Raw genomic sequence first — 14795 nt, 5'->3', positions numbered from 1 at the left:
TGCCTTCTAAAACTCCAGCTCATGCAGTAGCAACAGGCTTAACATTGCAGAAAGAGCTTAGAGAGCAGCACAAGTGAGAGTGTTAAGCAAAAAGTCACAGTGGGTTTTTATTATTATTTTGCTGCTGTGAGAGTGAGGTTAACATATACAGAGTGAGGTAAATCCTTACACACAGCCAGTGTGGTATAGTGGTGTGAGCACTGGATTAAGACTCTGAAGACCAGGTTTTGAATCCCTGCTTGACAAAGAAAACCCACTGAGTGACCTTATGGAAGTCATACTCTTCCAGCTTCGGAAGAAGGCAAAGGCAATCCCCCTATGGACAAATCGTGCCAAGAAAACCCCATGATAGGGTCACCTTAGGGTTGCCATAAATCAGAAATGACTTGAAGGCACACAACGACAGCAAAATCCTCACATGAATTTTGTGTTGGGGAAAGACAGGATCAAAGCAAAAAACTAAACTATGAAAAGATTCTCTTCTTTCATAGAAAGAATCAGAAATCACTGTGACAAACAGGAAAGTGCGAGTTTTAGCAAAGTCTTTATATTTATGTGTGGCAAGCTCTTATAAATAGATATACCAACTAATGGGCATTCTAGCAGTGAAATGAGTGGGCTCTTTGTTGTTGTTTTAAAGAAAGAATATATTGGTGTTTACCTCTGAAAAAAATCTATAGATTTATGATTTTAAGAGTTCATTTTCAATCTCTCAGTTCTCAGAATCTAGTTTTCAGCCTCTTCTCATTGTGTCACCTGTTATCTGCATGAAAACTGGATGGTATATGGACACAGTGATTAGTGTCCCTACAATCAGTTTCAATTTGACTCTCGGTTTCTCTTAGCTTTGAAGCAATACTCTAAGGTCAGATGAAGCTTGAATGCCAATAACCTATTTAAACTGAATGCTTTTTAAAAATCAAAACTAAGAACAAATGCATACCATGTTCATATAACATACAGCTCAGAAATCACCTTTCATATAAAATTGTAAAATTAATACATACCTTGGGATCTAGTAAACACTGCAAAGGTATTTGAGATCCACCAGATAAAACAAACACATTAATTCTCAAAGCTAATAAATGTATTTTATGAATGCTAAGTAATTTTGATATCTGATGATTGTTACAAATCTGCTCATTATATTTATTGTCCATAGAAGGATGTCATAATGTTATGGGTTTGCCATCTTTGGCCCTTCAGATATTTTGGAATTCAACTCCCAGAATTCCTGACCTTAGGCCATGCTGGCTGGGCTTCTGAAAATTGAAATCCAAAACATCTGGAGGACCAACAGTTGGAGTCCACTCTCATAATGGAGCCCTTTTATCCGTAACTATGAAATTAATTCAGCACCTATATAGGAAAAAAGAGAAAAGCTGACTATCTCAGATTGTGGGTATAGGAACAAAAAGTTCTGTTTTGTGTTTGTTTTTTGTTAAACCTACAGGAGAGCCTAGTGATTGACAGACCCCGTGTTAGAAAACAGACGAAACACTACAATTCCTTTGAGGAAGATGAACTTATGGAGTTCTCTGAGCTAGACAGTGATTCTGATGAGCGGCCCACACGCTCACGGCGTCTCAATGAAAGAACACGTCGTTACTTACGGGCAGAATGTTTCCGTGTGGAGAAGAACCTACTTATATTTGGGTGTGTCCTTTTGTTGTGCCTTCCTTGGATGTTCAGACTAGTATTAAATAGGAAAACAAGGTGTTTTTTTCCAAAGGTTTTGTCATTTGCTAGAAGTCAGGATCTTTTTTCCTAGCAATCTTTGGAGTGTTAACATCAGATTAATTGTCTAACCTTCTCCAGTGGTATTATCTGTTACAGTTAGAGGGTAAGTTGTGGGAAGAATCATTACTTCTATGATAGAACAGCCCCTTTCACTCTTTAGTTGCTTGTTTTCACCTGCCCATTTTCATGTCTCTAGCTTCCCTTTTGTGGGTTTCTTCCCTTGAGGCATAGCAATCTCCATTGAAGCATTGCAGGTAAAAGTGTAACTTATGAAAATGGAGGATAAATTTCAAGATTCCTTATTAGCATATGGGTATATGTTTGTTTTTCAAGCTGGGGGCGCTGGAAGGACATCTTGAACCATGGGCGGTTTAAATGGCATCTCAATGAAAAAGATATGGAAATGATCTGTCGAGCACTCTTGGTCTACTGTGTCAGACATTATAGGGGAGATGAGAAGATTAAGAGTTTTATATGGGATTTGATTACTCCAACAAAGGATGGACAGAACCAGGCCCTGCAGAACCATTCAGGTACAACAGACTCATTTTTTCTGTGCTTTTCATTGGATTGTAAGCTGCTGCTTTGTCTTATATGCCATTAAAGCAATAATTGAATCAGATGTTGAGCGGACAACTCTATGATGAGACAAACATGGTAGTAAAGAAAGGGTGATAAAATCTCATCTATGAATATATAGTTGCTCCAGAACAGGGAACTTGGGAAAGATCTCTGATCAGTTCAGTAATAGTTATCCCTGTCTGAACTGGTGGAGATAGTCTTGGCAAGGCATATTGACTTCTTCTACCCAGAGGAATTTCAACAGTCAGGCTGAACCTCCCTTGCCTTAAGTTGCTCTGGATTTCATATCTCCATGTCAACTGGGGTCATATCTCAATATCTCACCCAACATATTCTGAAGGATACCTTTTAATTTGGTGTTTACCCAGGTATCAACACAATGGGTGGGGATTGGGGATTGGAGTATTCAGTTTTCATGGACCTGGTAGGGTTTAGATTTACCAAGACTCCTAATATTTTTAAGGCTGTGGAAATGAGTCTGTTGAGATGATCCACCTTTGGAGACTAATGGATCTTGATAGATTCCCAGATGTTCTGGGGAATGTCCCTGCCAGCAGCACTGATTGTTTTTTTGGTGTGACCTCTGGAATCAGGAAATGTCTTGGTGGTTGATAAATTTGCTCCTAATAACTCATTCGCCATAGATATATCTTGACTCCTTGATGTTTTGGAACATGTGGGACAGTAAAACAGCAAAGAAAATAGTTAAAGTAACGATGGAGAAAATGTGAGACAAATTTGACAGTGTTATAAGATGAGGAGGGGCCTTCCAACCTGTGGGCCTATAGACTCATGGAAGGTCAGAATTTGGCCTGCCAGAGGTTTCCTGTTGATCTCTTCTCCTTCCCAAAGCACCATTTCTTCTTGGGTCTTTGTGGTTAGGTCCAAACTGTGATTGCAGATAATAATAAGAAATATCTCCCATTCTCTCAGCTTAAAGAGCCATGGTAGCACAGTGGTTAAATGCTGGCACTGCAGCTACTCACTCACAAATCATAAGGTTGTGAGGTACAATCCCAGCCGGGGGCTCAGGGTCAACTCAGCCTAGCATCCTTCCAAGGTTGCTAAAATGAGTACCCAGCTTGTTGGGGGCAATTAACTTACAGTTGTACACCACTTAGAAGACTGCTTAGTGCAGTAGGAAGTGGTATATAAATGAAGCTGCTATTGCTGTTGCTATTGTGCTTTAGAAGACAGCCCATAGTTCCTCCTGCTGCTTCCCTGAATGAGAAAGGAGCAGCTGACAGAGAGTGGATTACCTTTCGTTTCTTTCTTCACATAGAGTGGTGATCCAGCAGAAACGTATCTATCATTTACAGGAATGCCAGCTGAAAGTGATTTGTTCTGGCAGAAAAAGAAGCAAGGGGAGTGTGCAGCAACTCAGACCTGAGCACCACCAGCAAGAATGCTCTTGCAGCTGGTGCTTGAATCATAGGGTTGGGTGGCTACCCATGATTGTCTTTCCCAATGGAGGAAGCTGATTATGCTCATCCCCTCACCAAAGCAGTGGCTGCAGGAATGCTCCTGTGGTCATTATTTGCAGAATGTATGCTTTCTGCCCTGGGGGAGACCCACATACAGCAGGATCAGCCATATCAGATGGCATGGACACATTCTATGATGTTGTTTGGATTATAGAAGGCTTGAATGTTCGAACCCAGTCTATTTTACTTTCCCATCCCTGTTTTTTAAGGAGAACTCCATGGTGGTGATCATGATAAAGAAAATTATACTTCACAATTGTCATTATGTTAGCTCAATATCTGCCCAGTGGGATTGCCTGTCAGCAATCTGCTATAAAGAGTTTGAAAAATACTTTGCTAGTAAAATTAATTGCTTCCATTCTGACTTCTTAGAATAACTTCTCTGGCTGTGATCTAGATGTCTTCCTGTCCTACTTTGAGGAATATATTTAAGTTTATACAGTCTGACAATGTGGTCAGGTTGTTTGAAGGACAGAAGCCAATCTATTGCTTCCAGAATTCATGCCTATTCTTGCTAATTAATAGAGCTGGGGGGGGGTGTTGCCATATGGGTAGTGAAGATAGGTAATACTTTCCAGGTTAAGGGCTGTGTTCATGTTCTACTAGATGATCCAGAGGTTGTAAGGCTGCAACTTAAACACTCTTTTTGGACTCTTTTTAAATATATATATATATATATATATATATGGGCTATTTTGAGTAAGGTGTTAGAGCTAGTGGTAGCAAATCAACTCCAGGCAGTATTGGATTAGGCTAATCAGATGAAAACCTTTGTAGTCTGGGTTCAGTCCCAGTTTTGAAACTGGAACCGCTGTGGTTGACTTGATGGTGGATGGCCTATATTAGGAATTTGATATAGGAAGTACAGTATGCTTCTTTTGCTTCTTCTGATCTCTTAACAGCTTTCAATACCGTGAATGAGGAAAACCTTCAGGGCATTTAGTTGGTACCATCTTTTGAGAGCATAGGTATACAACCTATCTGAATTGCGGAGCATAGATGTATAACACATGTGAATTGGCATAAAAGGGGTCCACCACAAAGGAATAGATTTGTATATAGGGTAAGGGATTCATTTTTTTTATTTTGAAGGGTATTTAGAAAATAACAGAGTTCACTGGGTAGATGGGTGTGTTTTTAGATATTGAGTTGTTACTGATGGACAGAGAAACAAATGTTTCTGACTGTTCCATATATCCCTCACTTTTTTCCAAGAAACATGAGTACATACCTCTTGGAATTCAGGATGAGGAACCTGCCAGGCTGTGTATTGTACAAGATGACATCTCTGCAAACAGGCTGTGCGGTGTTGCATGATAGGGAGGGCCCTTCAGAAGCATCCACAAGCCTGCCTTTGTACCTGACCTTTTGCCATCAAAAGTGCTTAACATGGGCCTTAGTGTTACAGTTGATCAACCTGCGTGCTATGTAGGATTGCCAGGTGAAACAAGCATCAAGGCTTTTTTCTCTTTAATTTTTATGTAGAAGGTGCAATTTCAGCAGATGCTGTTGGGATGACATGCAACAGCTGCTGAAATTCCTTCTTCTACACAACCATAACAGAGAGAGGATCCTTATCCCTTATTTCGCCTGGCGTCATTAGTTCCATATGCTCTATTTAGGTATGTAGACAAGGAGAAGAGTTTATCCTCACCATATCTTGGCAGCATCTAGAATTTGTTCATTGCTTTTTCTATGTGGATTTACAAGTATACAGAACCATCCTGAGCCTGCAGTGCTGCTCATGTGCTCCCCCTTGGCTGTTGCAGGCTTGTCAGCCCCAGTGCCAAGAGGGAGGAAGGGAAAGAAAACTAAGAACCAGATGCTTCTCCCTGAGATCAAGAATGCTGACTGGCTTACCACGTGCAATCCTGAAATCGTACTACATGATGACAGCTACAAAAAGCATCTAAAACAGCATTGCAACAAGTGAGCAAATAGGGGCCTGATCAAGTAATGTTCATTGACTGTGAACAGCTGTGCACTTATGCTGTAAATATGTCGCAAATCATTCTTTTAGCACCCACTGCTGCTTTCATTTCACTGAAAGCAGGAGACAAAACTTCCCCCTGCCCTCAACCTCTGAGCTGGTGTTGAAGCTGGGCAAGTTGAGGTTACAGTTTGAAAAATCTTCATGAGCAGGATAGGGGCATCATTTCTTACCACACAGCCACAAAAATTGAGAACAGCAAAGTCTGGAACGTGCAAGACAAAAACTCACTCCCCTCTCCACACTTTCCCTGTGTGGAAAACAGGGAAGACGCTGCAACCTGAATAATTCCTGAAGGAAATTCTATTCCCAAACCTATTGTCCCAAGCCAGGAGCAGGGTAAATTGCTACTCTCTCAATTTACAACTTGTACCACCTTCTCTATTCATCTAGATGTCATTGAGATAAGTTCAGGTCATTTACTGGTATGGAACAGATTTAATAAAAGCCTTGTGGGTTGGTTGTTTGGGTTTTTGGGTTTTTTTGCAAGATTTTGTGGTTTTCTGAGTGAAGTTAGCAACTGGTAAATTTTTATATTGTCTCTAGTACACAGCAGATACAATGGTAAACCTCTGTTCCCTTCTGTCTTAAATGCCTTTAATAGTCAGCATGGACATAGCAAAGAAGTGTGCTCTTCTGTTAGCTGTTTGCCTTTTTGCAAGTCTTGTTTTTTTGTTGGATTTCAGGGTAATAATAATAATAATAATAATAATAATAATAATAATAATAACAACAACTGATTTATTTGTATCCCGCCCAATCACAATTATACTTGTTTTAGTTGTTGACCGTATATAATCTCATCCACAAATTCCATAACTTGTCTGAATTTTCTTTATCTTTCTGTGCACATGTGTTGGATAATAACTTCAGTTAGGGTATCTTTTGATTTGCATTGTATTTACATGCCCTTCTATTATCCCATACTTTCTCAGTGGCTTTATATATCCCTAGCTTGACATTCGGGTAGATTTATATAGGAGATGGCATGTTACTTAATCACTGCTATTTATTTATCTACAAGCATTCTAGTGGTTTCTGCCTAGAAATGAGATTTGACCCTTGTAGTATCAGCTTTCAAAGGGTGTAATGGCAGTTCCCACTGCCGGCAAAAGAACTAGCACATCCTGTGGACCTGCTTAATGTCTCAGTAGATCTGAATGGAATATTGGAAGCTCACATTTGCTTTTTGAATCATCTGCTACTTTCTCTTTTGTCAGAGTGCTGTTGCGGGTACGGATGCTCTACTACTTGAAAGCTGAAGTCCTGGGGGAGGCAGCTGACAAAGCCTTTGAAGGGACTCCAGCCAAGTAAGTTACACTAGCATCCTGAAAATTTGCTTGACAATCCTCTTTGCTACAGTGTTTTCCCCCCACTCATGTGAAGGTGATAGCGCTTGAAATACATGCACGCACACACACAACACAAACAAAATTAGATTTGAAAGAGATCAGTGTGTCTTTGTAACCTATTCTTCGTTTTCCTTTCTGTGGTATCAGTGTTAATACCTTTTAAAATGCATCCTGTAGTTTATGGAATACCTCTGCAGGGCCCTCCAGGAATATAATCACTGCTTGTCCTTCCCAGAGATTTGGATGTCCTGTTGCCAGACATTGACTATGTGGAGATCCCTGTGGATTGGTGGAATGCTGATGCAGACAAATCCCTCCTCATTGGAGTTTTCAAACATGGTATTCCATTTCATATATTCCTTTGGTATAAGGGTATGACTAGGAATGAGGAATGAAAATAATTTGCTTGCTTTGTTGGGTTTTTTTTTCTTCCAGAGTGTAACTTCTTTGCACAGAACTAAATTACTCGTTTTTTCTGTGTAGACGGGGGTAGAGTTAAAGTTCTTATCGCCTCTGGTTTTGCAGAAGGTGCATTGTCCACATATTTTGCCTACTTCATTTGTTTAAGCACATTTTTATCCCACTCTTCTCCTAAAAAGGTTGACAGAGCAATTTAAAAATATCAGGAAAGAAACAATTCTTGCTTACTAGGTTATAATCTAATTTTTTATATGGCATAGTGATGTTAACATTTTCAGCAACATCACTATGCAATGTAAAATAGCAAGGGAATCTCTTCTACCTTTCACCATTTCTTGCTGTTTACATGAACATTCAGGAATTATAGAAGAGGCTGTGGCTTTAAATGCTTGAAAGACAATTACTGATCATTGTGATTTTTTTCAGGTTATGAACGATACAATGCTATGCGAGCTGACCCAGCCTTGTGCTTCCTTGAGAAAGTAGGCATGCCAGATGAGAAGCTGCTGTCTGCAGAACAGAATATCATTGATGGAGTGCAGGATGCTCCAGAAAGGTAAGCCAATGCTGGGCAGGGGCATGGGCAGTCTGTTACACAAGCAGAATTACATGCAAGGCAAGTACAGTCCAAGTTTCAACAAAGGAATTACTGCCTTCCTGAATGTTCAAGCCACTATAGAAGCAATGCCCAAAGGACATCTTTTATTGGAAAGGCATTAGCTATTTATGATGATGCTTTTAACTCGCAGATGCCGAGGGTTGGCTTATATAAAATATAAGGGCATATACTTGAACAGTTCTTCTCATATACTAGTGGAGACCATGCATGAGCGTGCTTCCATTCAACCACAGGCAGTCATATACATGGTGTTTGAAAGCTGGGTTTTACTTCTGCATTAAGTCTGTAGAAAGTGAAGATGGAATTTATAGTACATGTAATGTATATTTATTTACAGCACAGGTAGTGTAGTCTGTACTATTTTTATGACATGAATGTATGGAGAGCTCTGCTGGAATTAACTTGTGTTATGAAACTTCCACATACTAAGCTCTTGTTGGATTGTTTTCTCTAGAGGGAACATGGATAAAGAAGAGAATAGTGCAGACAAGCTGGATGAAGTGCAGAAACAGGAGGAACAACAGGTAAGTTTGATTTGCAAAAGGAAGCATTTGCAAATGGTAAACAGTAAGCTTACAAAGAGAGAAAAGCCCAGTGTCACCCTTGTCAGTTTCACATCTCTCGAAGTTTGGTTTTGGATTGTGTTAGATATAAAAAGTGTTGTTCAATTGGGCTTGTAGTAACTAGTTGAAATACATACGATAGTGAAGGAAAAGTAGATTATTTTCTTAGTGATTGTTTCAAACGTCTGTACAAATGGGCTAATACATCAGGCTTGTTCTATATATTGTATTTTTTCAAGGAAGTCAGTGTCCATAAAGTAAATTCTGTTAATAATGCATCCCCCTCCTTTCTCATAGGAGACTTCAGATTCTTGTGGGGAAGTCACTGAGAAGAAGGATGACAGTGCAGCAGGTGAGACTGTACATCTAGATGTTTTAGGAAATACAGTTGTGGTAAAGTTGTGGGCTAGAATCATAACTTCTAAACAAAATAAAATATCTGTTTCTAGAATCATATATTGCAAAAGATAATTAATTAAATGCCAGTTTTTTTAAATGTTTGTGGGTGCTTGCATATGTGGATAAGGAGGGCAAACTGCATTTATAAGTACAAGGAAATATTTAGTGAATCAAGAAGTGTGTGTGTGTAGTCTGCAGAGATTTCATTAAATACTAATGACTATGCTGATGTTTGAAGCCCAGGATGGCTTGGATGCAGACAAATCCAGCTGGCCTGTATCATCTGCCCTCACTGCTAGATTACGGCGTCTTGTCACAGTCTATCAGCGCTGCAACCGTAAAGAGCTACCTTCTAGGCCTGAATTCATAGGGCCTTGCAACCATGGGTATTGGCTACAAGAGGAGATATTTAGGAGAGCCAATGAGATGGATCCTATAAACAAGGAGATGCAGAAAAGGTAATGCGGAACACGGGCTTGTTTGGATATTGTTGGTACAATTTTTCATAAATGGTCAAAATCCACAGAGAACATGTGCTTGAACAGGTGTTCTGTTTGTTGTCTTCTTGATTGCAGTCTTGTAGGCCATATTATTACCTGAAATAATACATATTCTGGTTTCAGATGCTTACTCAACACAGACAAAGACCAAATATAGTCCTCCTAGACAAGGAATGACCTCTCAACAGATATGCTGTCTTTCTACCAGCAGACAAAGATGTTTTGGTTTGGATATGCTCTTAGTTGTTCACAGGCCATTGCAGAAGAATATTTTAATGGGGTGTGCTGTACTTGAGTCTTTACAGTTATGCTTTAAATACTTTTGAAACTGCTTTAAATCAATGTTTTAATTTAACTGGTTTCAAATTTTATGATGGTTTAATTGTATCTTAACTTTTATGTGCTGGTAATTTATAACTATGTGTTTTAATTTGTATATATAAATAAGTCATCAGTGTGTGTGTGTGTGTGTGTATATATATATATATACACTGTATATACTCATCAGTATATATATATATACAGTATATATATATACATATATATATATATATATATATATATACGGTATATACTCGACTATAAGTTGATTTCATGTATAAGTTGAGGGCAAGTTTAGGGGCCAAAATTATGGATTTTGTTATGACGTGGATAAGTCAAAGGTAAAACTTAGGGGCATGTAGCAAAGGATTAAATGATGAAGCAAAGCAAAACAATGTCAAAGAACGTAACAAAATTCCAGCAGACATAACTGTGCTTACTCTTAGGGTTGGATGGATGAGAGAGTAGAGAGAGTCAGTGCTTCCAGGACAGATTATACTCTTGATTTTCACCAGGGGATGGTTCTTTCTTTTAAATAAGAGTTAAGATACAGTATTTACATTGACCCGTAGATAAGTCGACTCAGTTTTTTTGGGCCAATTTTTTGGACCTGAATTTCCAGACTTATACATGAATATATAGAGTAATAACCAAAGTAATGTTTATATTTCATTTTAGCTCTAATTTGTTTTACCTTGTACTCTAACCTGTACTGAGCCATCTGGGTTGCACACTGGGAGAAAGGCAGGATATAAATTAAATGACTAAATAAATATGCTTGTCATATGTGGTGAGTGGTTCTGCCCTCTGGAAAGTATGCCAAGCACTGAGCCTCTTTCCCAGATATAAAGCTGAAGAGGTGAGTGATATCATCTAGTTAGCTGCATGACAATTCCCACCACCTCCTCAGCTTCAAAATTGAGAGAAGGGATGGGGATTAGTTGACAACTACAATCAATTATATCTCCCTTGCTTTAGAACAGGTATGGCATACAGGAAAAGTATATATTGCTGCCTGAAACATGGTGTCCCAGTAGCACATGTCTACTGAACTGCCTAGCCTTCCCTTCATGGAAAGATGAGGTGGAGTGGTGGACACCAATATCTGAAGGCAAGCCATATGCCTTTGGACAGCAGCACAGAAGTGATTCCTCTCTCCTACCATACCTGTGAAGGTGGCTGGACTGTGAAGTATGTCTGGTAGGACAAACAAAGAGAGCTATTAAATCTAGCCCCAAAGAACAATTTTCAAGTTAGGATTATCCAACTTCTAAATAATGGGATGGGGGGGAGCACTTCAAAATACTGTACAATTTAGTGCATTCAATGCTTTCAGTGCAGTGCAAATTATTAAAAACACCATAATTGTAAAAAATAGAATAAAGAAATAAAGAACAGAGAAAAAATCTTGTATGTAACAAACAGCAAGGTATAATTGCCAATAATGTGGCTGCTCCGATGTGCTTTGAAAAGGGACTGAATCATGAGGAATGATTTCTGTTTATAAACTCTCTGTATGAAGGGGCAGAAGGTGCTCTTCTTGTTAGTATATGAAGGAGGAGACTAATAACTGGTTCAGTAGTAATGAGCCTCTGATAAACTGGTATCACTTGGAGTAACTCTCCTGTGGAAAGCTGGGTTCTTCATAGTTGCTAGCCCTGGGCTGCTTTCAATATTATGTTTGACTTTGTACACTGTATTACAAATGGACTGTAACACAGAAAAATAAAATGCATAATTACAGATATTTGAAATATTAAGAAAATTTTTAATTATGTCTGTATTCCTTGTTCATCCTGCAGGTGGACCAGAAGGGAACAAGCGGATTTCTATCGTACTGTCTCCTCATTTGGGGTTGTTTATGATCCAGAGAAGAAGGTCTTTGACTGGACCCAGTTTCGATCTATTTCACGCTTGGAGAAAAAAAATGATGAGAGCCTTGAAAAATATTTCCATAGCTTTGTTGCAATGTGCAGGAACGTCTGTCGCTTGCCCCACTGGAAAGATGATGGTGAGTGGGAACCATTCAAAGTCTGTAAAATTGTAATATGAACACAAGTAGGATCTGCTTCAAAATATTTTGGGGAAAATACTATTTGTTCATGACTCAAAACCACTCCAGTCCATTCACCCTGCCCCATACTGGTTCCTCCACTGCAGGAAGCGTTCAGTGGCCATTTGGTTTGCCCAAGTCTTATTAGACTTCAGACTTCCCCCCCTAGAGATCTTTTGCATCTCTTAGGGTTCTGCCAGGCCTCTTGATACATTCCTCTTGTGTGGGTTGTTTGGTGACATAGGCAGTGCCATTCATAAGCTTGAATAGACTTCCATGTGAAAAACTGTGCACATTGTCCAAGGACATTTCTCAGCATTCTTCTTACATGTTTTGGCACGGAACCAACTAATTAAATCCTAAATGCCTGAATATAACACATTTGCAAACACTTTGACTCCTCTTCTGCTACAGTCCAAAATGCATTCTACTTCTTTATTGCCCTTCATGGTTTTTACCAAGCTTTGTCTTTTTTTCTTTACCTGTAGGTCCAGTAGATCCTAGTGTTTATGTGGAACCAATCACAGAGGAGCGTGCTGCAAGGACACTGTATCGAATTGAGCTCCTACGTAAGGTCCGTGAACAGGTATTGAGGTGTCCACAGCTGCATGAACGACTCAAACTTTGCCGCCCAAGCCTGTATCTTCCTGTGTGGTGGGAATGTGGTAAGCATGACCGGGATCTGCTAATTGGTACAGCTAAACACGGTCTAAACCGCACAGACTATTATATCATGAATGACCCCCAGTTATCATTTCTGGATGCCTACAGAAACTATGCTCAGCACAAAAGAACAGGGGTCCTTGGAGCAGAAAACCTGTGTTGCCACCATCAAAGGAATTCTAAACTATATTGCTCTCCTGCATACAATCAAGTGGAAAGTAAGCATGCATGTGTAGAGCCTGAAAATGAGAGCTGTATCAAGCTAATTAATTCAGGCAACAGTCTCTTGCAGACAGAAAATATTTCTCAGGATGGGAGTTGTGAAAACATTAAAATCCAGGGTATGATTTCCCTTAACTATGATGAGAGTTCTTTGCCTGACTCGCTAATGTGTATGATGTATGATGAGAAGGCCTGCAACAGTGAGCACAGCTCTCTTGCCCGTGACAGTCCCAGCTGCACAGACATCAGCAGCAATACTACCAAAATGGCTGACAGTAAAATAGATGGAGATGAAGATCTATCGAGCTGTGATGCTGAGACCACAAGAGAACCCTCCTACTTGGATCATTTGCAGTTTGGCAGTGACCAGATGGAGGATCAAAGTGCACCACTGAAGGAGCCTTCAGTCAAAGAGACGAAGCTCTCTGACAGCTTTACTATGGAACCATGTAATGAACTTCATCACTTACAGAGTCAGTATGCTAGCCCAGGTCCAGTCCCATTTGAAAGAAATGGAATGGAAAGGGTCCTAAGTATAGGAGTATATGGCCCTAGTCTTCATAACTTTGATATCAAAGTCCATCCTGAAAAGAGATTCTTGGGGATGTTGCATGAAAAAGGCTTGGAAGAGAAATCAGTGCAGAGTCAGAGCCACAGTGAAGAAGAGGAGGAGGAGGAAGATGAGGAAGATGATGATCATCTGGAGGCATCAGCTGACACTGTACAAGATTTGAGAGGCTGCTTAAAAACCCTAGATGGTGGCAAAGTCGAATCTAGTGTCCAAGAGGAGCAGAAGCATGGTTCCTGTATTTTCTCTGCCCTGGATGCCTTCATGGAAGAGAGGAACAAGGAGTTGGTTGAGTCAACCTCAAGTGAGCAGGTTGCATCCAAATGTGATAGTGAGGTTGGGGTGGGGGACGATGATCAAGCTGAATGCGAGAGCCTTGAGGAACACATCCCAGCCATGCAGGAGATTCAGACTTGCCCTCACCACTATCAACACTCTGCACAAAACCAGGCTTCAGTGACTCAGATGGAGATCCTTAAGTCACATCCTGTTTGCATTGAAGCAGACCCTTGGGGAGATGACACTGAGGAGAAGGGGCACAGTCCTATTGCTCTGAATGAAATGAAGAGAGAAGAGGAAGATTGTGAAAATCAAAATCTAGAGAACAAAGATGGAACCAGCCAAAATCAAGGTAGAGTATGCTAATGAATGGCTTTCTGTTAGTGAGCATTTCATGTATCTAAATGCCATCTTATGGTTCACAATGGCAAAGAAATCCAAAGTGAGAATTGCTTCATGTACGTTGTAAAAATGCATTTAGTGAGTTTTATATGAGGGAAGAAGACCACCTGTATTAGTGATAGTAAGATAAATATTGTATTTTAAATAGGTTCAGGTTGAGTCTCCCTTATCCAAAGGGCTTGGGACCAGAAGTGTTATGGATTTTGGAATATTTACATATACATAATGAGATACCTTGGAGTTACAATCCAAGCCTAAACAAGAAATTCATTTATGTTTTGTATAAATCTTATACACATAGCTTGAAGGTAATTTTTAATAATTTTGTACATGAAATAAAGTTTTTTAACCATCATAAAGCAAAGATGTCACTGTCTCAGCCACCCTTGTGGACAATTTTGGATTTTGTAGTATTTTGAATTTCATAATTCCAGATAAGAGATATTCAACCTATACCTGTATGACAATTAATAAATTGTAACTTTGTAAAACTGATGCACGTTATCCTTACGTCCTTTAATGTGCATTAGTTCAGTATGCAAATCAGCTCTTAGCTATATTACCTGAAGTCTAGGTGCAAGCGAGAACAGATTACCAAATCCTAGTAGTTGAAATAGTCGGTTTTGGGTTTATTTTTT

At 39.6% G+C, this 14795-nt stretch overlaps 1 protein-coding gene across 9 annotated transcripts in view; it reads left to right on the top strand.

Moving 5' to 3' along the window:
• The window catches only part of CHD6 (chromodomain helicase DNA binding protein 6), a 157810-nt gene that overhangs the window by 127606 nt on the left and 15409 nt on the right, over positions 1–14795 (top strand). For all 9 annotated transcript variants that reach the window (XM_089514140.1, XM_089514141.1, XM_089514136.1 and 6 more), the window contains 11 exons: positions 1454–1656; positions 2074–2273; positions 5576–5735; positions 7017–7106; positions 7384–7487; positions 7995–8124; positions 8642–8711; positions 9048–9102; positions 9388–9607; positions 11773–11981; positions 12512–14107. In XM_089514140.1, the coding sequence (XP_089370266.1) occupies positions 1454–1656; positions 2074–2273; positions 5576–5735; positions 7017–7106; positions 7384–7487; positions 7995–8124; positions 8642–8711; positions 9048–9102; positions 9388–9607; positions 11773–11981; positions 12512–14107 (3037 nt within the window). The remainder of the gene's footprint in view (positions 1–1453; positions 1657–2073; positions 2274–5575; positions 5736–7016; positions 7107–7383; positions 7488–7994; positions 8125–8641; positions 8712–9047; positions 9103–9387; positions 9608–11772; positions 11982–12511; positions 14108–14795) is intronic.

Source organism: Sceloporus occidentalis, unplaced genomic scaffold, assembly GCF_023333645.1.
Source record: "Sceloporus occidentalis isolate IW3139 unplaced genomic scaffold, rSceOcc1.0.p SCAF_3, whole genome shotgun sequence".
In the NCBI taxonomy this organism is placed as follows: domain Eukaryota; kingdom Metazoa; phylum Chordata; class Lepidosauria; order Squamata; family Phrynosomatidae; genus Sceloporus; species Sceloporus occidentalis.
The sequence above is the reverse complement of the archived record's forward strand: the minus strand, read 5'-3'. Positions and strand labels throughout refer to the sequence as shown.